This window comes from Chrysochloris asiatica, unplaced genomic scaffold (genome assembly GCF_000296735.1).
Source record: "Chrysochloris asiatica unplaced genomic scaffold, ChrAsi1.0 scaffold00102, whole genome shotgun sequence".
NCBI classification, from domain to species: domain Eukaryota; kingdom Metazoa; phylum Chordata; class Mammalia; order Afrosoricida; family Chrysochloridae; genus Chrysochloris; species Chrysochloris asiatica.
Genome location: NW_006408620.1, coordinates 1,973,311 through 1,996,944, shown reverse-complemented (window position 1 = coordinate 1,996,944; position 23,634 = coordinate 1,973,311). Strand labels below are relative to the sequence as shown.

Sequence of the window (23,634 nt, the reverse complement as noted above, 5' to 3'; positions counted from 1 at the left end):
CCGGTGGCAAGCGCTGGCTACTTCAAACCTGTTTTCACATTCTCTCATTTCTATTTCACAACCTAGAATATTCTGAGGATTCATTTCTTTTCTTGGATTTGTAAAAGGCTCTTTCTTCCACATACCTTTGGAAGCAGATCTCTCTCCCACTGGACTGGCCACTGTGTTCCCAAAGGTGACACGGCCCTCCATCACCTCTTTGTACAGGAGAACTCCCTGGGTGAGGAGGTCATTAGCCTGGAGAATCTCCGCTGGAGAGAGAATTCAGAAACCACTGATCTGTGTGCTAATAGTCTCAGTCTTTCTTCTAAGTTATTCCACATGACTGCCTTCCACTGGCTCCAGCCTAGCCGTCCCTCCTGCCCCCAGAACATGTCAGTAGACCTAGTCACTCAAACCCAAGTCCTAGTGCTGGGATGCAAATGGATGCTAATGCAAAGACTGCAGGTTCAAGTCCACCTGGGCATGCCTCTGAAGAAAAGTCTAACAATCTACATCTGAAAAATCAGTCACTGAAAACCCTGGATCTCATGGGACAGTTCGGTCAATTGTCACACTATAGCTCACAAAGCTCCCGTTCTGCATCCCAGTGAGCCGCCATCTGAGATGCAACTATTGGTCTCTGCTCATTCAGAGACAAAGAAAGAGAATGTCTGAGAGAAGAAACTAGCCTGAAGAGCTGATACAGCCTACATGAGCCCATGGCCTCATCTACCCTGAGACCAGAAGACGGAGACAGCGCCCTGCTACCATTACTGACCATTCAGTAACTGTGGCCACGACAGACGGACCCTAGTAGAATGGGAGGAAGATGTGGAAGAGAACCTCAAATTCATACACATTGAACCAGCTGAGACTAACACCCTGAGAAATTCTTTTAAATCTTGAACCAAAAGTATCCCGAGGTCACCTTTTAGATGAGAAGATAAGGGAACAGGGACACTCAAGCAATGAAAACAAAACAAACAGACCCACTCATAAAAGAATGTTGACACAATGTAAGCAATGTTAGGAACAATCCGTACAGTAATATCACACAGGAACTTAATTTACGGTGTAAATTTTTACCAAAAACACAATTAAGTCATATTTAAAAAAATCAAAATCAAAACCAAAATCAATCCTATGGCACACAGTTCTACTTATGGGGTCACCACAAATGGGAATCAAGTTAACAGCAACTGGTTGGCTCTTGTCTGCGCTGTCCAGCAGGAAGGCCACTAGCCTTCAGGTAGCCAGTGAGCACCTAGAAAAGGTTCCTTCTATTGAAGAACTACAGTTTTTACTTTATTTCATTTTCATTTGCTTTGGTTTGCAATCTTAAGTTTCATCAATATGAATGATTAAGAGAAAATGATTTCTATGGTACTTAATTCAGTTATTGGAAAGTTCTGAAGAATGTACAAAGCCACGTGGTATGTGAATCTACTTTTTCAGGTATTGTTGTGAAGTGCCATTCAGAGCTGTAAATTCTATGAAATCTACATATAGGTCAAGCATTTGCAATGAATATCTGACATCCCAACTGAAGTGTCCTATTATGTATACAACTTATTTTATGGCAGCTCCATAGGATAAGCACTAAACTGTGAGGCACAAGGTTGGCAGTTCAAGCTCACCAGCTGCACCATGGGAGAAACATGAGGTTTTCTGCCCTCACAATGAAGTACAGCCTGGGAAACCATAGGCAGGGTGCCATGAGTCAAAACTGACTTGAAACCACTTATACCAACAACATTTTACTACTTTTAGTGTAGCTGCTATGGAATTTAAAATCATATACACAGCTTGCATTCTATTTCTATTTGACAGCAGGCTGCTGTTCTAACAGCTAATTTGGTCTTACAACCAGACTAGTCTCCAACATCTCAAGGGTGCCTGTGGGTTATGTACGACCAATCCTATTAACCTGTTGTGGTGAAGTGTTGTCGAGTTGGTTCCCACCCATAGCAATCCTGTATAGGGTTTCTCAGGAGCGGCTGGTGAGCTTGAACCGCCAGGACTCCCCCTACTAACTTAGGTCAACCAAATTTAGAAACAGCACCAGCGATCACATGTCAAGATGCCCCAAGGAAGCAGGGAAGCAACTCTGGATGTGAGTAGAACACCCCACGGCTTGGTTTACCTGCAAACTAACCTCTTTTGAGAGAGACATGAAAAAAGCAACAAGGCCAATGATTGTTTATAAGAGGGAATGCCAAGTAAAATTTTGCTAAAGATAATTCAAAAACTGTTTCAGCAGCACATCGACAGGGAACTGCCAGAAATTCAAGCCAGATTCAGAAGAGGATGTGAAATGAATAGCACGGCAATATCAGCGGGAACTTGGCTGAAAGCAGAGAATAAAAAAAAAAAAATTACTTGTGCTTTACTGACTGTGCAAAGGTATTGGACTGTGTGCATTGTAACAAACTATAGTTAACATTGTGAATAATGGGAATCCCAGAACACTTCATTGTATCATACAGAATCTGTGTACAGATTAGTGTTTGGTTAGAACAAACTGAATGGTTTAAAAACAAAAAAGGTGTGAGTCAGGGCTGTGATCCTTTCACTAAATTCACATAATCTGCGTGTTTAGCAAACCTGAGGGCTAGATGAAGAACAGTATGGCAAAGGACTCACAGCCAACGATCTGTAGAAGGTACAACTTTGCTTGCTGAAAGCAAAGAGGACTTGACACAAAGTACTTACTGATGAAGATCAAATACTACAGCCTTCAGTATGAGTTATAACTCAACATAAAAAATTCAAAAATCCTCAAAACCAGTAATGTTGTTTATCATAAGCAATATCATGACAAACTGAGAAAAGATTAACGTTCTTAAGGATTTCATTTTACTTGGATCCACAATCAATGCCCATGGAAGCAGCAGTCAAGAAATCAAATGGTGTATTGCACTGGGCACATCTGCTGGAAAAGTTCTCTTGAAAGTGCCACTTTGATGACTAAGCTGCACCTGACCCAAGCCATGGTATTTTCAATCACTTCATGTGTATGTAAAAGCTGGACAATGAACAAGGAAGACAGAAACTTCCATTGAAATACAGTGTTGGCAGAAAATACTGAATATGCCAGGGACATAGACAGAACAAATCTGTTTCGGAAGAGCTACTGTCAGAAAGCTTCTTAGAAGGCGGGCTGGCGAGACTTCAACTCATGCAATTTGGACATGCCATCAGGAGGGACCAGTCCTTGGAAACGAAGGGTCAATGAAATGAGGAAGACCCTTAGGGAGATGCAAGGACACAGTGCCTGCAACAATGGTCTCCAACAGCAACAACTGTGAGAATGGTGCAAAACTGAGCACTGCTTCATTCTGTTCTACACAGGGTCACTATGAGTCAGGACCAACTCACTGTTAGCAAACCACCACCACATCTCTAGCCTACAGAAAATATAAGAAGTGTTACCAAGTGCATCATCATCATCTGTGGTCTCGCTCGCCAGCCGGAACAAAGTGGGCCGAAGCTTTTCACACCTTTCATAGACGACCTGGGAAAAGAACTAGGTTTCACGACATTCATCCAGGAACCCCAGCAAGGCCTTAAGTGCTTCGAGCAGAGCCTGGGGCCTGTGAGGTTCTCGTCAATCCATCTCAAATTCAAGACTCAGGTTTAAAGATGAATATGTGCAGTCTATGGAATCCTAGTGTGGCGCTGTAGGATAAGCACTGGACCGCAAAGTCAGTTCAAACCCAACAGTTGTTCCTTGAAACCCTATACAGAGTTGCTATGAATCAGACCCAACTTGACAGCACTTAACAACAACAACATGTGCAACAAGTCTACGGTCTGCCTGCTAGACCCACATAACAATTTAAGGATTACCTGCAGGGCTTCCTGGTCTGGTGGGGCCTGCCCTGGCCTGCGGTACATGCTCAGCATTTCCTGCAGCACCTTCACATGGCTGCGGACTTCCTCCACTGCACTGACTCTCTTGGATACCTTCTCTGACTTTTCTTGCTCCTTTTAAGGGAAAGAAAAGCATGCATTTGAGGAAGCACAAGCCCTAGGTAAAGCCTGCACAAGAGATGGGAAAGGGCATCTCCCTGAGCAGCTCAGAGTTCAGAGAAGTCACAAGAACACGAAGGAATGTGCTCTCAGTGAGTGAAGAAAACACTCAAGGTCCAGAATTCTGGGGCTTTGCAGTTGGGGTCCCTGGTAGGCTGCTCTTTTGTACTATCAGTATCAATTCTTCTGAAAAAAACAAGAATCCACACAGTACCTGCCGCAAGGACAGAAACTGGTGTCTATAAATAGGTGAGGTGCAGCATTATGATTCCTGCTTCAAGCCACCATCCTGCTACCTCTTAGGAGCACACAGTTGGCTCTCCAGTTCCAAGCTCTGAGGCCATGCCTCCTCCCACCCACTGTTCATCCACACCCTCAAGCATATGCTTACTGCCCCCCAGCCCCTGTCAAATGCCACTTCCAGAGAACCAGCTCCAAAGTGCCTACCTCCTTGACTAGATTCTTGATCAGCTGGTTCGCAGCCTGCAAATCCTCAGGGTGACTGCTCTTCAGAAGCTTTGTCAGAAGCTGGAGAAAGTGAACATGAACTGTTCCCTCTGTGTCAAGTGGCCCAGAGTGTGAACAACAACAATAGAATCTATACTAACAGCTCACACATTTGTTATGTGTCCTCCCAAATCCTCACAATTCACTGTAATATAGGCATCATGACTATCCCCACACACCAGTGGTTCTCAACAGGGTGGGGGTACAGGTGTGTGGAGGGGAAGCACATATCCCCAACAGTTATTTGACAATGCTTAAGGGAGTCCTGGTGTGACGCTATAGAATAAGCACTGGACCGCAAGGTTGTTTGACCTGCAAGATTAGTGGTTCAAGGGCATCCAAACGGGCAAAAAGGAAATAAAACTCTATTTGCAGACAATATGATCCTATACACAGAAAACCCCAAAGACTCAGTAAAAAAGCTACTAGGCCTCATTGGAGGATTCAGCAAAGTGGCAGGGTATAAGATCAACATCCAAAAATCAGTTGGATTCCTCTATACCAATAACAACAGTGCTGAAAAGGACATTAGGAAAACAATACCATTTACAATAGCCACCCAAAGGATGAAGTATCTAGGAATAAATGTACCCAGAAAAACAAAGGACCTATACAAAGAAAACTACAGGACACTACTACAAGAAACCAAAAGAGACTTAAAAAATGGAAGAATATATCATGTTCCTGGATAGGAAGACTTAACATTGTGAAAATGTCAATGCTACCCAATTTACACATATAATGCAATCTCAATCCAGATTCCAATGACATTCTTCAAAGAGATGGACAAAACAATTGAAAACTTTATATGGAAAGGAAAGAGACCCAGGATAAGCACAGCACGACTTAAGAAGAAAAAAAGGGTGGGAAGCCTCTCACTCCCTGATTTCAAAATTTACTACACGGCTACAGTGGTCAAAACAGCCTGGTACTGGTATAATGAAAGATACATTGATCAATGGAACAAAATTGAGAATCCAGAAATTAACCCATCCACCTACAGCCAACTGATGCTCGACAAAGTACTTAAGTATGCATGGGGAGGAGATGGTCTCTTCAACACAACAGATGGTGTTGGCAGAACTGGAAAGTAATATACAAAAGACTGAAACAAGATCTTTACCTCACACCTTATACAAAAACCAACTCAAAATGGATTAAAGACCTAAATGTGAATATCCCAGAATTACAAAGGTCATCAATGAAAAAATAGGGGAAAATGTGAGGGCTCTAATACAGGGCATACACAGACTACCAAACATTTTGAAACTTACACAAACAAAAATAAGACAAAATAGATCAATGGGACATACTAAAAATTAAAAACTTCTGTGCATCAAAAGACTTCACCAAAAGAGTAAAAAGGGAACCCACAGAATGGGAAAAAATCTTTTGCAATGACACATCAGACAAGGGACTCATTTCCAAAATATATAGGAACCTACACCTCTATACGAAAAGGACAAATCACCCAATTAAAAAACGGGCACAGGACATGAACAAACACTTCACCAAGGTGGAGATCCAGGCAGCCAACAAACATGAAGAAATGTTCATGATCATTAGCCATTAGAGAGATGCAAATCAAAACAACAATGAGATATCATCTCACACCAGCAATAATAGCAAAGATCAAAAACATAGAGGACAGTAAGTGTTGGAGAGGATGTGAAGAAACTAGGACGCTCCTACATTGCTGGTGAGATTGCAAAATGGTCCAACCACTCTAGAAAACAATATGGTGCTTCCTCAGAAGGTTGGAAATAGAGATACCTTATGATCCAGCAAATTCCCCTACTTGGTATTTATCCACAAGAAATACAGGCAATAATACAAGCAGATATATACACCTCAATGTTCATAGCAGCACTATTTACAATAGCAAAAAGATGGAGACAGCCTAAGTGCCCATCTATGGAAGAATGGACAAACAAACTTTTACATACACACAATGGAATACTATACTACCCTGAAGAATAACAAGGAAGCAGCAAGCCACCACATAACATGGATGAACCTTGAGGACATTGTGCTGAGTGAAATCAGTCACAAAAGGATAAATACGGCACAAAGCCATTATTGTAAAAGATTAAGAAAAAGCACCCACACTAAAAGGGGTAAAAAAAATTTTTTGCCTTTTATTTATTTAATTTATTATTATTATTATTTTTTGTAGTTGGTTACCAGGGTGTATGGGGTGGGGTGAGGGAGAGGGAGGGGAAGGTGGAGCACAGGATAGAGGAACACAAAGTAGGGAATAGACAAAGCATAGTTTGGTGCTGGGGGAGGGGGATATACTAGAAGGGGCAGGGGAATGGAAAAATAAGGCAGATGGGAGAATAGCTAGGCAGGTTTACATAGGCTAAATAGGACAGAGGTAAATAACGATATAAGCACAAACGTGGAACAACAGGGCTCATGGATACAAAGATTGAGGCATGGTTTGAATGGGTAAAAGTGGGGAAATGATGTTAAGATGCTTGGCTGTCTTTTGAATATTGGTTTCCCTTGCCTACTATTGCAAAATAGACACTTGAAGGGGAGAGAGAGGAATAGCCAGAAACATCCCCCAGAGAAAGCTTGTATGTCCGTCTTCAGCCTGTAACTATTTGTTGTTGTTAAGTGCCGTCGAGTTGGTTCCGACCCATAGCGACCCTGTACAGGGTTTCCGAGGGTGTAAATCTTTACGGGAATAGAAAGCCTCATGTTTCTCCCGCGGAGTGGCTGGTAGTTTCGAACCACTGACCTTAAGGTTCACAGCCCGATTCGTAACCACTACGCTACCAGAGCTCCTTTTGGAATAACTAAAATGAGGCTAGAACCTGCCCAGTGAAGGAGGCTCCCTGCAGAGCCTTTGAACTGCACAAGACCATAGGTGGAATCCTGATCCTCATCCAGAATCTTCTGAGGTGGGACATTCCCACATGAAAGGTCAAGCAGACCAGTCTGGAGCAGCTAGAAGAACAGAAGATACTTCTTGAAAGAAAAACCAGCAGAAAAAAAACAAAAAACAGTAACAGCAGTCAGCGTAATGGTTATGAATCAGGCTGTGAACCGCAAGGTCACAGTTCGAAACTACCAGCTGTTCCAAGGGAGAAAGATGAGGCTTTCTGCTCCTGTAAAGACTTACAGCCTTGGAAACCCTATACAGGGTCGCTATGGGTTGGAACTGACTCCACGGCACATAACAACAACAACTGACTACTAAAAGAACAAGCAAGTTGTTCCCCAGGGAACCATCAAGGCAAGTGGTCAGGTTCGCTCAAGGAAAACCCCCTTCCAGACTGAAACTCAACTGGAATACACTAGCAGGCATATGGTCCTGCTGCTGACCACATTTGTCACCAATAAGGAGAAGTGGGGGAAAAACAGCAATGAAGTTGTGAACTAAGAACAGAGTGTGAAGCATCCAGCTGATATAAAGTGAGGGGGGATGCTCAAGTACACCCACATCTGCAGACAGTACCCATTTGACCTGGCATCAATGGCTGGATGATCAGAACACAACTAGAGGAAGAAAGAAGGGGGGGGGGGAAGGAGTAACCTACTATAAGAGGATGATCTTGACCTATGCTTGTGGATGCAGTATGACAAAGAAGCAGACAAATCTCTACAGTGAGGATCATTCCCACCCTCTTGGTACACAGGGTCGACAGGGAGGGTGAACTTAAGACATTGGAACTTAGACTTAGACTTAGGGGGGACTACAAAGGCAAGAAGTGACTGGCTTACAAGCTTTCAATAGGGAACCCTAGCTCCAGAGGATACAGGGAAAGGTAGAACCTCCACTGAATTGTTTCCAACCTGTCTGGATGGGGTTGATAAAAGGTGAGGGGGAAGTGACTGGTTAAACCTCAGTGCCCTTACGCATCACTTTATCCCCAATGCCTCGGAGCCTTGCTGTGGTGCTGTACGATAAGCACTGGACTGCTAAGCCAAGGTCGGCAGTTCAAGCTTACCAGTCACTTCTCGGAAACACTACACAAGGCCACTATGAGTCAGAACGAACTCGACCGCACTAAACAAACAGCAGCAGAATACTCAGCACGGAGGAGCCCCTCAATCTTTGCTGAATAGAAAGCTAGAAGAGAGCCAAACGCCAGAGAGTTTATGTAACTATCCCAAGGTGACACCGTCTTTCTTAGAAGTCTGTGTCCCTGCCTAGGTCCCCGACTCTCTGTAACTGTAAAACAGAAAGCTGGAGAAGAGGCAGGCAGCTGAGCATCGGAACTAAAACAGCTTGTTCTGCCCAGCGACATTATAGATCATGAGTACCTAGAGTCCAGGGAAGGGTGCCCTAGAAGGCAGACAGCACAGACTGGACAGAAACACAAGTGGCGTGGAACCTGTGACTGAGCAAGGACACCAGTGGCCAAAAGACCAGGCACACTAGTGCCAGAGACGGTTCCCGGTTCATAGCACCGCCATCAGCCCATGTGGTGACCACCTTTCCTTTCCCCATCCCTCTCCTCCTGAACGTCTAAGGAGGCTGAGCTGAGCCAATACACCACCAATCCCCTTCCTCCACCACATGCACATGAGAATGACTGGCAGCAGGCCATCCCACATTTCCCACACTCCCCTTGAGTTATCCTTTCTCCCTTCTTCCTCGCAGGAGACACTTGTACAGATAAGGAGGGAGATTAAAACGAGGAACACAGTATCTACCAATCCAAACCTTATGGTACCTTACTCCCTAAAGCCCACTGTGCAGAAGAGAGCTCACAGGGCCACCTGTCCACACTCTGCCACCCTTAGTTCAGGGACCTGAGGACCTTCCAGGGGTCCATAGTCTCTAAGACGTCTTATCAGACTCCAGGAAAGCCACCAAGATCAGAGAAGAGGTCCTTACCTTTGACTTTTCTTCATCAGCATCAAAGATGGAGCTCTTGGGCCAGGGAGAAGGTGGGGGTAAGATTTTGTCCATTGGTAGTTTGGGATCTTGCTTTATGACTCCTAAAACATGCAATTTGCCAAGTTAAGATACTGATGTGGGTACCCAAAGACTTCAGAACCTCCTGCTTCTTGATGTACTACAAGGAAAGCATGACCAACAACCTTAGTGCTCAAGACCATGGTATGACCAAGGCTGTGTGTAATCTCTCAGGAGAAGCCAGGAACCTGCACAAAGGCAGGTACATCAGAGTGTGTGTGTGTATGTGTGTGTGGGGGGAGGAGGGGAACGGGACATGTGACTAACAAGAAAATGACCGTAGCCATGTAAGCAAGAACAGAACAGACACCAAGGCCAACAATCGGTGGGCGTCATGCTATAAAAACACTGACCATTTCAGGCAGGTGCCTATTGGCCCCACAGACCAGACATTACTACAAGATCCCTGATAAAACTCCTAACAATATCCACTGGGTGCAAGTGACAGGTTCCTTCTGCTAAAGAGCCCAAAGGGAGGAGGAAGGCAGACATCTTCCTCATAGGACACAAAAAGGTGGGAAGAGCATCAATCAGTCCTTTCCCACCCCCCACCCCCCACTAACAAACTGCAAATTCACAACTCTGCTGAAATTCATTAGCATGCTGAGATCACAGAGCAGCCAATTAACCTAAACTCTGAAGAGAATTGAGTCAGCAGCAGGAAAAGCAATGTGACTTAGCAAGAGAGACCGCAGCACTTCTGGGGACCAAACAGCAAAAAGAGATTAGCCTCACTCAGGGCTGTGACCCTACAGGGCAGCCCAGAAGTGCCCCATAGGGTGGCCAAGGCTGTAAATCTTCGTAGAAGCAGACTACTACATCTTTCTTCCACGGGCAGCTGGGAGATTCAAACTGCCAATCTTTAGGCTAACAGTCAAGTACTCTTACCACTCTGCTATCATTACTCCAGGGAAAGGTCTGACGCCTCACCTAAATCCCTCTCACCTATCATTCAACTGAACAAAGGCGGCACACTGCTTTGGGAACAACCATAGCCCCTGCAGCCTTAGAACACTGGAAGGACTCACTGCAGTTGGGGAAAGAAAACCAAACAGGGCACAAATTATATCCTTGGCCAACAGAGGCAGAAATATCCATCCTGGGCCTCCACCCACAGTTAGGAAATATCAAGTAGGTCCTATCCCAAGACCCAAAGGCATGGGGCCTACCTAAGACTGAGGCCAAGTCTGAATGAAGGAAGACTCACAGAGTAACAAGCACGGAGTAACAAGTTAACAGCTCTTCTCCATGTACTCTAAGGTACACGGCAGAGAGCAACCCTAAAGCTGAGAGAGAACAGTGAGGAAAACCCTGTAACAAATTCGCCTCCACCCTAAGTTCAAGGTAACACCGAGGATTTCAAGCCTGGTATACTGAAAGTCCCAGCGTGGTGCTGTAGTATAAGCATTGGACTGCTAACCACCACAAACTTGGCAGTTCAAACCCATCAGCTGCTCCTTGGAAACCCTATATAAGGTCTCTATGAGTCGGAACCAATCCAGTGGCACACAACAATAATAATGCTGCCAAGTCTTACTGTGGTGGCTTCCAGAGGGTAATCCACAGTTGACTGGTTCAGCAGAACTTTCATACTAAGAAACAACTGGTAATCGATTCCTGAAAGAATTAACCAATGACAGCTTTACGGAACACAACAGAATACTACCCAATACAATGCTGGGAGATCAGCCTCCAGGCTGGAAGGCACTACACAAACACAACAGCCACAACAATGAACTCAAGCACATTAATGACCATAAGGATGGAGTAGGTCCAGGCAACATGTTCTGTTACAACACCATGTCAACAACAACATACTGAGAGTACCTATAGCCATGTTCAACCTCAAACCCAGCTTAACATGTGACCAGACAGACTCAATCTCCCAAACTCATGGCCATGAGAGGTATGCCTATTTTCAAGCATAAAAATTCTTTATGTCCATTCCTACCGTCCAACACAAGATGTCCAACATCCTTCCCACCCCCCCAATTACAAGGCATATAAAAAACAAGTAACACATTATCAACAGAGATGCAACCTGACTAGTGAAGTCAGACCTTGTTTCTTCAGCATTTGATAGGCATCTCGGATCTTGATGTCTTCTGGGAACCAGACCGTCCAACTAAAAAGGATCTCAATGATTCTTCCTTTTACTTTTTCTGTGGTCCAGGACCCTAAGTACTGAAAGGAGAGAGGATTACACAGCTGAATAGGATTAGGGGACAATCTAGCCAGACACAGCAGCTGAGACCCATGGCTGGTTAAAAGCTAAGGCCAAGTCCCGCTGCTTTCTGGGTTTCAAGGAGTCCATCTCCAGAACTGCTCACATTAGTGACACCATCATATAGTAAGCTAGGTCAGTGCGACAGGGGAAGAGCCATTGTTTATGACTAGTGAAACTAAGTGCTCGATTAATTATTGGCGAGAGCCAGACAATATTGCAAGTGCTAAGAAGGCAGATGCAGAGAACAAGGCAAGAAGTGATCTGAGCATTTTTTGCCACCATCTACTGCGAGAATGAAGACCATTCTCAGCAACCAGACTGTTGACATTCCAGAGAACGTGGACATCAAGTCTGAAGGGCCGCACAGTCATTGTGAAGGGCCCCAGGAGAACCCTGCGGAGCGACTTCAATATATAACTCAGCCTCCTGGAGAACAAAAAGACGACGCTTTGTATTGACAAATGATGGGGAGACAGAAAGGAACTGGCTACAGACCGTACCATCTGTAGTCATGTGCAGAATATGATCAAGGGTGTTACAATGGGCTTCTGGGACAACATGAGGTCTGTGGAGGCTCACTTCCCCATCAACATTGTTATCCAAGAGAGTGGGTCTCTTGTTGAAATCTGAAACTTATTGGGTGAAAAATACATTAGTAGGGTTCAGATAAGGGCAGGTATTGCTTGTTCAATATCTCAAGCCCAGAAAAGATTAATTCTTGAAGGAAATGACATTGAACTTGTATCAAGTTCAGCTGCTTCAATTTAGCAAGCCTCAGTTAGAAACAAGGATATCCGAAAACTTTTGGATGGTATCTATGTGTCTGAAAAAGCAACCGTCCAACTGGCTGATGAGTAGGATATAAAACCTATCCAGCTATGGAAACAAGGCCTGGTGATTCATTCCTAAGACCAACTGGTGATATTTTTGATGTAATAAAATTTATCTAACCATCAAAAAAAAAAAAAAAAGTGATATGAAAAGTACCAACTCTCTCTTGCTATCTCCACCAGGAGATCTGGGTCTCGCACTGAGACTTCCTCTAGGCTGCCCAGCCATAAGGGAGAAGCTGAAAATGCTAGCAATCGAATGACAGCTGCTGAGGATGACCATCATCCGAGCCTTCAGAGAAAGATGCCTTCACATGCAGGACCCTCTCAGACCTCTCAGAGGCCTGAGCCAAGCCGGCAGGGTCAGCCCCTGCACAGCCCGCGAGAGGTGAGAGGAGTCTGTAGGTTGGGGACTGGTGGAGCACAGTGGGAAGGATGGGTCTGAGGGGCCTCACCTTTGGGGACAGCACTTTGATCAGCTCATTCAGGAAGCGGAACTTGGCCACCTCGTTGTGAAACTTCTCTCCACAGTGGTTCATGCACATCTCAAGCACCTGCTCAGACACAGGCCCCCATGAGAAGGGGAGCCAGGGGCTCCAGGGTAGCCCTAGATGCTCCTGACCACTAGCACGTCTCATGACTTTAGTGGAACCAAGGCTAATACTGTCTCAAGCCTATGACGACACTGAAGTGTTCTGACTTTTTCAGAAATGCCATTAGATCTTGCAGTAACTGCCGGGTCTATGTCCAGGACACAGCTCAGTGAGGTGTGTGTGCCCTGAGGTAGAGCCACATTTTAGGGAAAGGCGTCAGGCAGGTGAAACTGGTCGGAGTTATCTGACATGTACTGTCCAACAACTATTAAGCCAGAGGCCCCCACTGGCCTATACAACCAGGCCTACATCTTTCCTGGGGGACACAAAGTTTTCAACATTTCAAGTTAGTTATCAGCATCCTAAATGTCAGAGAATCACAATGAAAATATGGATTTCTGGCTTCTCCTGGAAAACGGAAGGTTTTAGCAACACCGGGTCCAAACCCACACCTGGGAGGCAGTTGTCCTGTTTAGACTGGGCATGTGATGCCCATTTCTGAGGTCCTTACCCAGAGACTGCACTGCTATGTTATCAGACTGGCCCTGTGGGCACCTGGACTTGCCAGTGCAAGCCTAAAAAGGGAAAGGAATTAAAATCTTCCTATCGGGGCAGCACTTCAGGATAATGCACTGCATCACAAGGTCAGCCTGAACTGCAAGGTCGGCAGTTCAAACCCACCAACCACTCCTTGGAAACCCTATACAGGATCCGTTGTGAGCTGGAACTGACTTATGGCAATTGAGAACAACAACATCGGTTTCCCAAAGTGCTGCTCTAAAGACACAGATCTAAGACAAGGCAATGTGAGCCCAAGACTGCCTGCAGCCTACCATTCTCAGGACCTGTTGTTGTTATATACCGTGGAGTCGGTTACAACTCATAGTGACCCTGTACAGGGTTTCCGAGGCTATAAATCTTTATACGGGAGCAGAAAGCCTCATCTTTCTCCCATGGAACAGCTGGTAGTTTCGAACTGCTGACCTTGTGGTTCGCAGCCTGATTCCTAACCATTACACTACCAGAGCTCCTTCTCAGGATGTGCGAAAAGGTGAAGAGAGACTGGGGCAGCAGCAGAGTTCCCCCAGCCATTTCTCCAGCATCAGGACAGGAGGCTACGGGCAAGTCACACTCACCATTAAGGCATACAGAGCTTCCTTCTCTTGTGGAGACTGGATCTTGTGGGCCAGCAGCCAGGGTGCATGTGTTGAGCTAAAACAGAGACCTGGACTCTGAGTTGTCAAGCGGCGTGTGCTGGGTGAAGGCATCTCTCCCTCAGGGCAGAGGTGGACTGTGAGTGGCACACAGCCCAGGCCCCAGCCCGAAGGGGGTCCACTCCCACCTATCCTTATACCCACAGCCCAAATGCCCTCCTTCTGTCCAGGACACACCCTCCCCTCTTCAACCAACTGACACTGAAAACTGCACAACTGGACAGTCAGGCCCAGCCCCCAGCTAACCCTGAACACCACCATCCCTGTCTGTTGAAGTATAAATGCTCAGTAAACCTTTCAGAATTTCAAAAATAGGAGAACATCCCACAATATGTAGATTAAACATCAGGATGAATTTCAGTCCCTACCCTATCTGGATGTTTGGAAACAGACAAGTCAATAAAACCTCACCCCTTTCTGGTTTTCATCACCCAAGAAGATTCCATTTCAGTGATAGAGGCTATGGTGGTTGGTCTCTTTCGTATAACTGAGTTGTGTTTTTTGGCAACACCCAGAATTCTACAACACTCCTTCAATTTTTCTAATAATCGCCAAATTACAAAGTGACTATTCTGGTTGGTTTGTCTTAATGTCATGAAGTGGCTATTTTTTGAGCAATAAAGTTAAAAACAGCAACAAGCCCAGCTGTGTGAAAGAGTCCCGAGGGACCGAGGCACACACTTAGAGGAGTCGAGCACATGTGTGTGAAAGCCATCATACCCGTTTGGATCAGTGTTCACCTGCTCACAGAAATTCTGGATAGCCGACCAATCCTGCTCTGACATGCTGGGGTCTGTGGCTTTATCTGTCAAGGATATAAAACATAAAATCAGAGAAAGTATAATAAAAAGAAGCACAGCAAAACATGCTAGCCTTGAGAACTATACTCTCTCCAAGGAGCATGATGGAATCAAACAGACAAGAGCGACTCCAGAGACTACCCAGGAAGCTTAGGGGGCAGTGAGTTCATGCTGAGGAGGAGAAACAACTCAGAAAAGGAAGGTCAGAAAGACTGAACAACTTGAAGAATGTCATTACTGTCACAAAATCATCCATGTGCTAACTGCTGTGGATACTTTGCTGTGTGTGTATATTTCTCACAATAAAACAAATTTCAAAATTTTTGAAAAAGAAACACAACAAAATCCAAACCCATAGCCTTTGAGTCAATGCCAACTCACAGCAACCCCTACAGAACAGAGAACTGCCCCCCACCCCCACTGGGCCCCTAAGGTTGAAAGCTTTAACTTAGCAGACTGCAGCTTGCAGGCTCAAACAGCCAGCCTTTCAGTTAGCAGCAAGTGTTTAATTACTGTGACACCAGGGCTCCTGGGGGGGGGGAGGGGAGGGAGAGAAATACACCCCTTTAAGACCTGAGACATCACACCCTTAGGTGTGATGGGATCCAGACAAGGATCCCGCCTATGTTGTAGGGTAAGCACAGTGGCTCCACTTCCGGTATTCCCTACCAAGCCTTGTGGAAGGAGGGGTCAGAGGCAGCTTCTCCTCTCTGCCGACAGCTGCTGGCTAGAATCCCTGTTCACAGTCCAGGGAGGAGGCCCACTCCTCACTCTGCAGGGTCAGCACGCTTTGCCTCCAGACGGACCCTGACCATTCTCTCACCAAGGAGTTGCCAACACATTCTTCATGCAGTCCTTGCTTAAAACTTCCTAGCGCCCTGAATGCCCAGTCTCTCAGTGGAATACCTTGCAGGTCCTGGCAGAGTAGCTCATTCTCAGGGTCATATTTCTAGTGGGATTATTCCTCTTGCCCAAATGTCCATGTCTCTCCTCCCAAATCCCGATCTATCTCCAGCAAACCTCCTCCCACTGCTACAGTGCAACTAATCCTCCTCCCTTCTACCTAATCCTACCTAAGACTGCAAAATCAATCTAGAGCTTAACTTCCTGCCTGCAGCCACAGGCATGTCATGTGGAAGTCCTGTGCTTCCCCAGCTCAACTGTGAGAATCAAAGGCTGACTCCATTCTAAGTGAAACAGTAACAACAGGACTAAGGAGATGGAAGGAATCAGTGATCAAATACCCACAGGCCCCTCACCATTCCTTGTCCTCAAAGTTCTTTCCATTTATCCCACCTCTCAAAATCTTATCAGCCCTTTTAATGAACTGAACTGTGTCCCCAAGAAATACATGTTGTAAATCCTAACCTCTATGCCTAGAGTTGGAGTCCTGGTGTGGCACTGGGGGTTAATGCACTGGACTGCAGAGTCCGTTTGAACCATTCAAGCTTACCAGCTGCTCCTGGGACACCCTAAGCCTAGGATTATAATACCATATGGGAATGGGTTGTCTTTGTTATGCTAATGAGATGGTACTTAATGTTTTTTGTGATATAAAAGAGATTCAAAAAGCAAGCAGACATGGGAGCACAAATCCTCATCTTAAAAAGTTGTAAAAAATGGGGGAGTAATTAATCTTATAGTACAGAAACAGAGGACCCTAGGACCACCAAGAGAGAAAAGTTCAAGCAGAGTGCAGGACCCTATCCAGAGAAGCAGTGACACCTAAGATAGAGGCAGAGATGGGGACATTGAGAGAGGGAGCAGCTGAGGACTCTGGACTCATGGAAAGAGAGGGACTGTGTGCTGGGGGTCGGGAGGCAGGCTTGCAGAATGTGCTTCTTGGTTGTTTAAATTATTTTATATTCCTGAGTGTTTCTGTGTACATCCCTCCTCGACCAAAAAAACAAAAAAACAGGGAATAAATGGAAATACTGTTGAATGATGACACACGGAGAAGATTGTAATCATTGCATTGAAACAATGGTGTAAAGCTGATGTGCTCCCATGTAAACTATCACTCAGTTCACAATAAAAAATAAAAAAAAAAAAAGGCAAGCAGAAAAAAAACAGAGGGAATGGAAACAAATACTGCTGAATGATGAAGCACGGAAATTGTAATCATTGCAATAAAACACTGGTGTAAAGCTGATGTTCTCCCATGTAAACCATCACTCAGTTCACACAAAAAAAGGCAAGCAGAAGAGATGGGGGATGCATGGAAGTGACTGTAATCACTGCAGTGAAATGAAATATGATAGGATGAGTATAAAACCAATGTTCTCACATATAAACTATCACTCAGTTCACAGTAAAAAACCTCAACAACAAAAAAGGAAGAGATAGGGGTAGACAGACGGCAAGCCACATGGACATCTCCAAGAAAACAAGCTGAAGCAACCAAGACCTTTCCCCCAAGCTGATAGACAAGGTCTTCCCTTGTTGTTTTTCACTACTGTCAAGCCAGTTCCGATTCATAGCGACTCTATAAAGGGTTTCCGAGAAGTAGCCAGTGAGTTTGAACCACTGACCCTGAAGTCCAGTACATTATCCTACAGCAGCACACCAGGACTACAGCCTCAGGAAGCCTATGCAGAATCACTACAAGTAGGAACCGACATAAGGAAGGTGTGTTTCATTCACCATAACATCCTTCAACACCTGCACAGATATCTACTAAATCAATGAACAATGCATCCTTTGCTCTATGCAAGGTTTATCCAGTGGACTGGACATATTGCTCACTCCCAAAATCAAACCCATTACGATCAATTCCGACTCATAATGACCCTATAGCACAGAGTACAAGATTGAAAGATTTTACAAGGGCTGACAATCTTATGATTCTTACAAGCAGTGGTGGGTAAGTTTGAACTACTGAACTAGCAATCAGCAGTCCAACACTTAACTCATGATGCCACCAGGGTTTCTCATTGTTGATACAGGAGATGTTATTCCAGTTCTGAAATAGCTGGGTCTCTGAACACAAATTCCCATCCTGCCCAATCTAATTTAGGTACTATGTGCCACTACAGGAACCCTGGTGGCAGAGTGATTAAGTGCTTGGCTGCTAACCAAAAGCTTGATGGTTCAAACCCACCAGCTGCTCGGCAGGGAAAAGACATGGCAATCTCCTTCTGTAAAGACCAGAGTCTTGGAAGCCCGACTAGGCAGTTCTACTCTATTCTACGGGATCACTATGCTTAGGAATCAACTCAGCAGTAACAGTTTGGTTTTTGGTTGGAGCAGTGTTGCAGACCGTGTAAGCCTGGTCAGAAGTTTGAGGCCCTATAGGCCCGAGTGTTACAGGTCGCAGGCTCTGAGGAAAAAATTCTGGCCACTTGGCAGTTAACAGCAAATTGTTTTTCATCTTAGCGTTCAGTTATATTTATTTAATTCTAAACATGAGTCCACAGATAAATGTAATATTTTCCTAAAGCCAAAGACTGTAAAGGTTTCAAAGGTCAAACCTTTTTCCAAAGGATTAACTGAAAATAGTTTAGCTACTTCAGTTCTTTGTTCTACAGACAAAAAAAGCCATTTTCCCTAAATCTGTCCCAGGTGCAAGTTATTCAGCCAAGTTCCTGAAAACCTGGCTCAGGAAGCCAAAACAGCGGGACTCCGCCCAAGCCTTTTGTCCTTATCTCTCACCTTCCCCCAACTGAGCTCATGGGCTATAGATATGTTAATTGAGTCTGAGAATCCAAGTTGCGGGCCTGGGATTCGAACCAGTGAAGTACGATGTAAAGTTACCTGAATGTCTGGAAAATTACTGATGTTAGCTGTATCCTGTTTTAGTCCCTCCCAGCTTGGTGTGAAGCTCCTCCCCAAATAAAACAGAGGCCCAGGTCGGCCCAGGTGTGCATTACGGCTTGGAGGGCATGCAGTAACGATTGCAGGGCAGGGAGTTGCTGCCTGCAGAGGCCACGATGCCTGTAGTCCCTCGTCTGCCCACCAGTGATGCAACCACCCTGGTTTCTGGGTGCCTCTTTGTTTCTCTTGTTTTGTCTCTGTGTCTCTTTTGCTATCTCTATCGCCGCCAGGTATCTCCACCTCGTGAACCGAACCCCTATGTCGAGGCCAGTCCCCGGCAGAGCAGCTACAGGGAAAATGACCCAGAGGATCTGCAACTGGATCTGACCAAGTCAGTTGAACACCTATCTGCCCTAAGGAGTGGCGCACTGTGCACAAACGCATCATGCTTCCATTGACTACCACAGCCAAGTCAAGGCACTGAGAACAGCTACCTCAGGCACAAGACTATTTGTTTATATTTAGATGGCACCTGGACCAGAAAAAGGGGAGCTGAGAACGAACAGCTGTTGTTGTTGTTGCTGTTAAGTGCTGTGGAGTCGGTTTCGACACTTACAGCGACCCTGTACAGGGTTTCAGAGGCTGTAAATCTTTATGGGAGCAGAAAGCCTCATCTTTTATCACGCAAACAGCTGGTAGTTTCGAACTGCTGACCTGATTCACAGCCTAATTCAACCTCTACCAGAGCTCCTTTAAAGCAAGGTAAGACAAGTGAATTCCTTGATATGGATCTAGCTTTAGCCTTTGTAATTCCCACCAAAGGACTGCATAGAGGTTGTTCTGACTCATAGCAACCTTCTATAGTGTTTCCAAGGAGACACTGGTGGGCTTGAACTATGTGGTTAGCAGTCCAGTGCTTATCCTACAGCGCCACACCTCCCGACTATCCTGATTTCAGGACAGACAGAGCAACCAACCTGGACCAGGAGCCAGGGAAACCACTACCTTTACTGAGAATAACAACAGGGATAAATTATTTCTGTTGGGACTACTGCAGGGGCAGAACAAAACAGAGACAATGGAACCGTGGTGATATCATGGAACTTCTAGGCTGAGTTAGCCTAGCCCTAACCTGAGCTTTGCTTTTTTCTTGAGGCCAATATAAGTTTTCTATCACTTGCAACTAAAAGCTAATGACAATACCTAGCACTTACTGCTGACTTGCTCCTCACCGGGCACTGTTCTAAATGCTTTACAAGTAAGAACTCCTTGGATCCTCACAACCACCCAAAGCTAGGTTTGTGCTACTCCTATTCCCAATGTAAAGACACTGCTGCCTTGTTTACTGAAGCGAGATCTGCCAATGACTTGGGCTCAACCTTCCTCTGCCCCCATCTAGATTCATTTCCTTTTCCATGGGGCCTAGATCTAAGTGACTCCCTTTACCACATCGCTGTCCTCCCACACCATCAGCCCTTCAACCCCCTTGTCCTTCCACTACACCTCCTCTACCTCCCCAGAACTCTCCCCCAGCAACTCTGGTTTAAAGACACAGCTCACCTTCTCTGTCCCCACAGTTGGAGAGAGGAAAATCGCACAACTATACATTTCTAATGTCCCATCAACACTCCACCAGCCTTCTAATGTGATGGATCTCAAGTGTGGGGAGGTAATTGTGCCTCTCGCCTCCCAGAAGGTATTTGGCAACCTCTGGAGATACTTTTTGTTGTCATGACTGCGGAGAGGAGTGTGCTACTGGTATCTAATGGGTTGTTGTTGTTAGGTGCTCACAGGTCAGTTCCAACTCATAATGACTCTTATGTACAACAAAAGAAAACAGTGCCTGGTTCTACGCCAGGCCACACTCTTGAACACATTACTGCAGCAGCTGTGTCAACCCATCTTGAGAGTCTTCCCTTTTTCACTAACACTCTACCAACCATCTAGTGAATGTTGTTGGTGTTAAGTGCCATCGAGTTGGTTCTGAGGACACTAAATTCTACAGGATGCTGCAAAACATACTACAATGCACACAACAGCCTCTAATGAAAAAGAACTGTGGGGCCTAAAATGTCAATAGTGCCAAGGTTGAAAAGCAGTTCTTGTCCAGCTGGGCTCCCTTTTGTGCCTCTTACCAGCCATTCACAAGCATCCACATGGTCCTCAAACCCCTATTCCACCACAGCCTTAACGTTCAGCAGGTAGCCTCCTAGGTGGTAGTGTTGGTATGGGGGCAGGAAGTAGGGGGCACTGATAAACTTGCCTGAGCAATCATCTTTATCTCCTTCCCTCAGCCCTCGGAAACCAAAGGATGTCCTTCCTCTTTGTGAGCCCAAGCCGCCCCTTTCTGCTTGGCCTCTAATCTCCTGCAGTACCTTTCAGCCCCTTTCTGCCCTTAATCAAAAGGCTCTTATCTGCCCTCTCCTTTGAAGCCCCCTCTTCTTTCTTCCACATTCAAGCACCATGAAAATAAAAACTGGTGACCAGTGGCCACATCCTCCCAACAGATGAATTCTGCCTAGCCTGCACCAGCCAAATTTTCTATTTCAAAGTACTTGCCAACTTGTAAAAACTGAGATTTCACACAGAAATGCAGGTTTCTACTTCTTGAAACCCCAGAAGAGCTAGCACCTTTGGGCCCGTGTCACCCTTTTCTTGGGGCAGGGCATGAACTCTATGACATGAACTCTGATCTCCATCTGGGTCATCTGCCAGTTGTTATCTTTCCCACCCTATTACTCACTTTTTTTGCAACTCAATTTAAAACCTGTTACAGTTCTCCAAAACCAACCAAACCAAACCCTCTGCCATCTTGTTGAGACTGTAGATCTTTAAAGGAGCCGACAGACTCATCTTTCTCCTCAAGAATGGCCTCACGGTGAGCAGCCCAACACCTAACCCACAGGACCACTAGGGTCTCCACAACTCCTAAACCAACTACCTACTGTCCTCACCACTAACTCAAAGATACGTCAAAACACACTTTAGTCACTAGTATCAGGCTTTCTTTATCTTTCCTCATCCTACTCCATTTTCCACATCAAAACTACCAGCCACGCCCTTCCTTTGATATCTGGCTCTCCCCTACACCCTGTCTTCAGGCTGCTCCTCTAACAACCCCTTGAAGGCTAGGGTTTCCATGTTCCATGTCCAAACCTCTGCTTTTCTGAATGTACACACCCCTCCCTAGGTAAGCAGATTGCCAGCAAGCTGCTGACTCCCAAATTCTACCTTGAGGTCGGATCCTCTCTGGAGCTAATCAATTGCCTAGAGCGCTGCTTTTTTTTTTTTTAAATAACATTTTATTTTGATTTCAGTGAAGACTTACACAGCAATTTAGGCTTCCATTCAACAATTTCTAGCTAAGTGGTTCAGTGACACTGGTTACACTCTTCACAGTGTGTGAACATTCTCACTTCCGTCCTGTTACCTGTCACCTGCCATTCGCAGTCTTTCTTTTAAAATAACTGTTGACCATTTGGTTTCTTATGTTTTTTTAAAGGAGCACAGAATTGAGCAGTAATAATCGTTATATTTTAAGCCAATTTACTATTTAGCTATAAAGTGACCTTAGAAGTTAGTTTAAGAGAGCATTTCTTCTTGAGTGCACCAGAGCACCTCAAACTCACAACTACTTCTTTCTTCCTAACCCAGGCAACCGTAACCACTCAACTAAGCCTGAAACCTAGGGTCCATCCCAGCTTCCGCTCTCTTGCCTCTATTCCAAATCATCAAGGCTGCTGACTCCACCTGTAGCTTCCCAAAGGGCACTACTGCTTTTGCCTCTAAATATTATTAAACAGTTTAACCAGCCTCCGAGGGGGCAAGATGAGACTGTCTGCTCCTGCAACAATTTAGTCTCAGCAATCCTATACAGACAAGGTCGCTGAGTCAGAATCCACTCCATGACAGTGGAGACATTTGGTTTTTGGTTTTGGTTTTCTGCAGCATACAAGACTTCAGTGATCTTGTCTCAATTAGCTGTGCAGCCTCATTTCCACATTCTTTGCTCTTTAGAACTTGCATTCCAGCAACACTTCTTGTTGTTGTTGTTGTTGTGTGCCGTGGAGTCGGTTCCGACTCATAGCGACCCTGTACAGGGTTTCCGAGGCTGTAAATCTTTACAGGAGCAGAAAGCCTCATCTTTCTCTTGCAGAACAGCTGGTAGTTTCAAACTGATGACCTTGAAGTTCGCAGCCCAATTCGTAACCTCTACGCTACCAGACCTACTTCTAGTCACCAGAATATTCTGCATTTTCTTGTCCCTCAGCTTTTGTAAAGGTGGTAGCACAGAATACAACTGCTTCCTTTGTCCACTCAAATGCTATGTGTGTTGTGACATTTCCCAAGTAACTAACTCCTACCACCACACCAGAACCCCTCTCCCATTCTGGTTAATTTTAGGGTATTTGTACCCACTAAAAAAGGAGTCTATGCCAGTAAGGGGCCTGTGTGACCAATCTCAGAATCCCCAGCAACTACACAGAGCCCCGCACACCAACCTTTAGCTTGCAATGCAAGGGACATATTCCTTATCCTTTCAGGACCTCAATTCCTCATCAGTAAAACAAGAGCACTGGTGTGGCACTGTGGGTTAATGCTCTGGAATGCAAAGTCAGTTTGAACTGCAAGGTCGGTGGTTCAAGCTCACCAGCCACTCCTTGAAAACCCTATACAGGATCGCTATGGGTCTGAATTGATTTGATGACACTTAACAACAACAGCCTTTTCTTTGGAATCCTGGTGTGGCAATGTAGGCTAAG

General features: G+C 45.3%; 1 protein-coding gene and 1 pseudogene across 1 annotated transcript in view; one reads left to right on the top strand and one right to left on the bottom strand.

The window, feature by feature from the left end:
* The window catches only part of GGA2 (golgi-associated, gamma adaptin ear containing, ARF binding protein 2), a 38,321-nt gene that overhangs the window by 13,451 nt on the left and 1,236 nt on the right, over positions 1-23,634 (bottom strand). The window contains exons 2-10 of the mRNA XM_006867237.1: positions 15,039-15,123; positions 14,241-14,316; positions 12,967-13,065; positions 11,515-11,638; positions 9,374-9,477; positions 4,462-4,542; positions 3,832-3,969; positions 3,415-3,496; positions 126-251 (exon numbers count right to left, since the gene is read on the bottom strand). Of these exons, the coding sequence (XP_006867299.1) occupies positions 126-251; positions 3,415-3,496; positions 3,832-3,969; positions 4,462-4,542; positions 9,374-9,477; positions 11,515-11,638; positions 12,967-13,065; positions 14,241-14,316; positions 15,039-15,123 (915 nt within the window). The remainder of the gene's footprint in view (positions 1-125; positions 252-3,414; positions 3,497-3,831; positions 3,970-4,461; positions 4,543-9,373; positions 9,478-11,514; positions 11,639-12,966; positions 13,066-14,240; positions 14,317-15,038; positions 15,124-23,634) is intronic.
* On the top strand, positions 11,975-12,539 carry LOC102836972 (annotated as a pseudogene).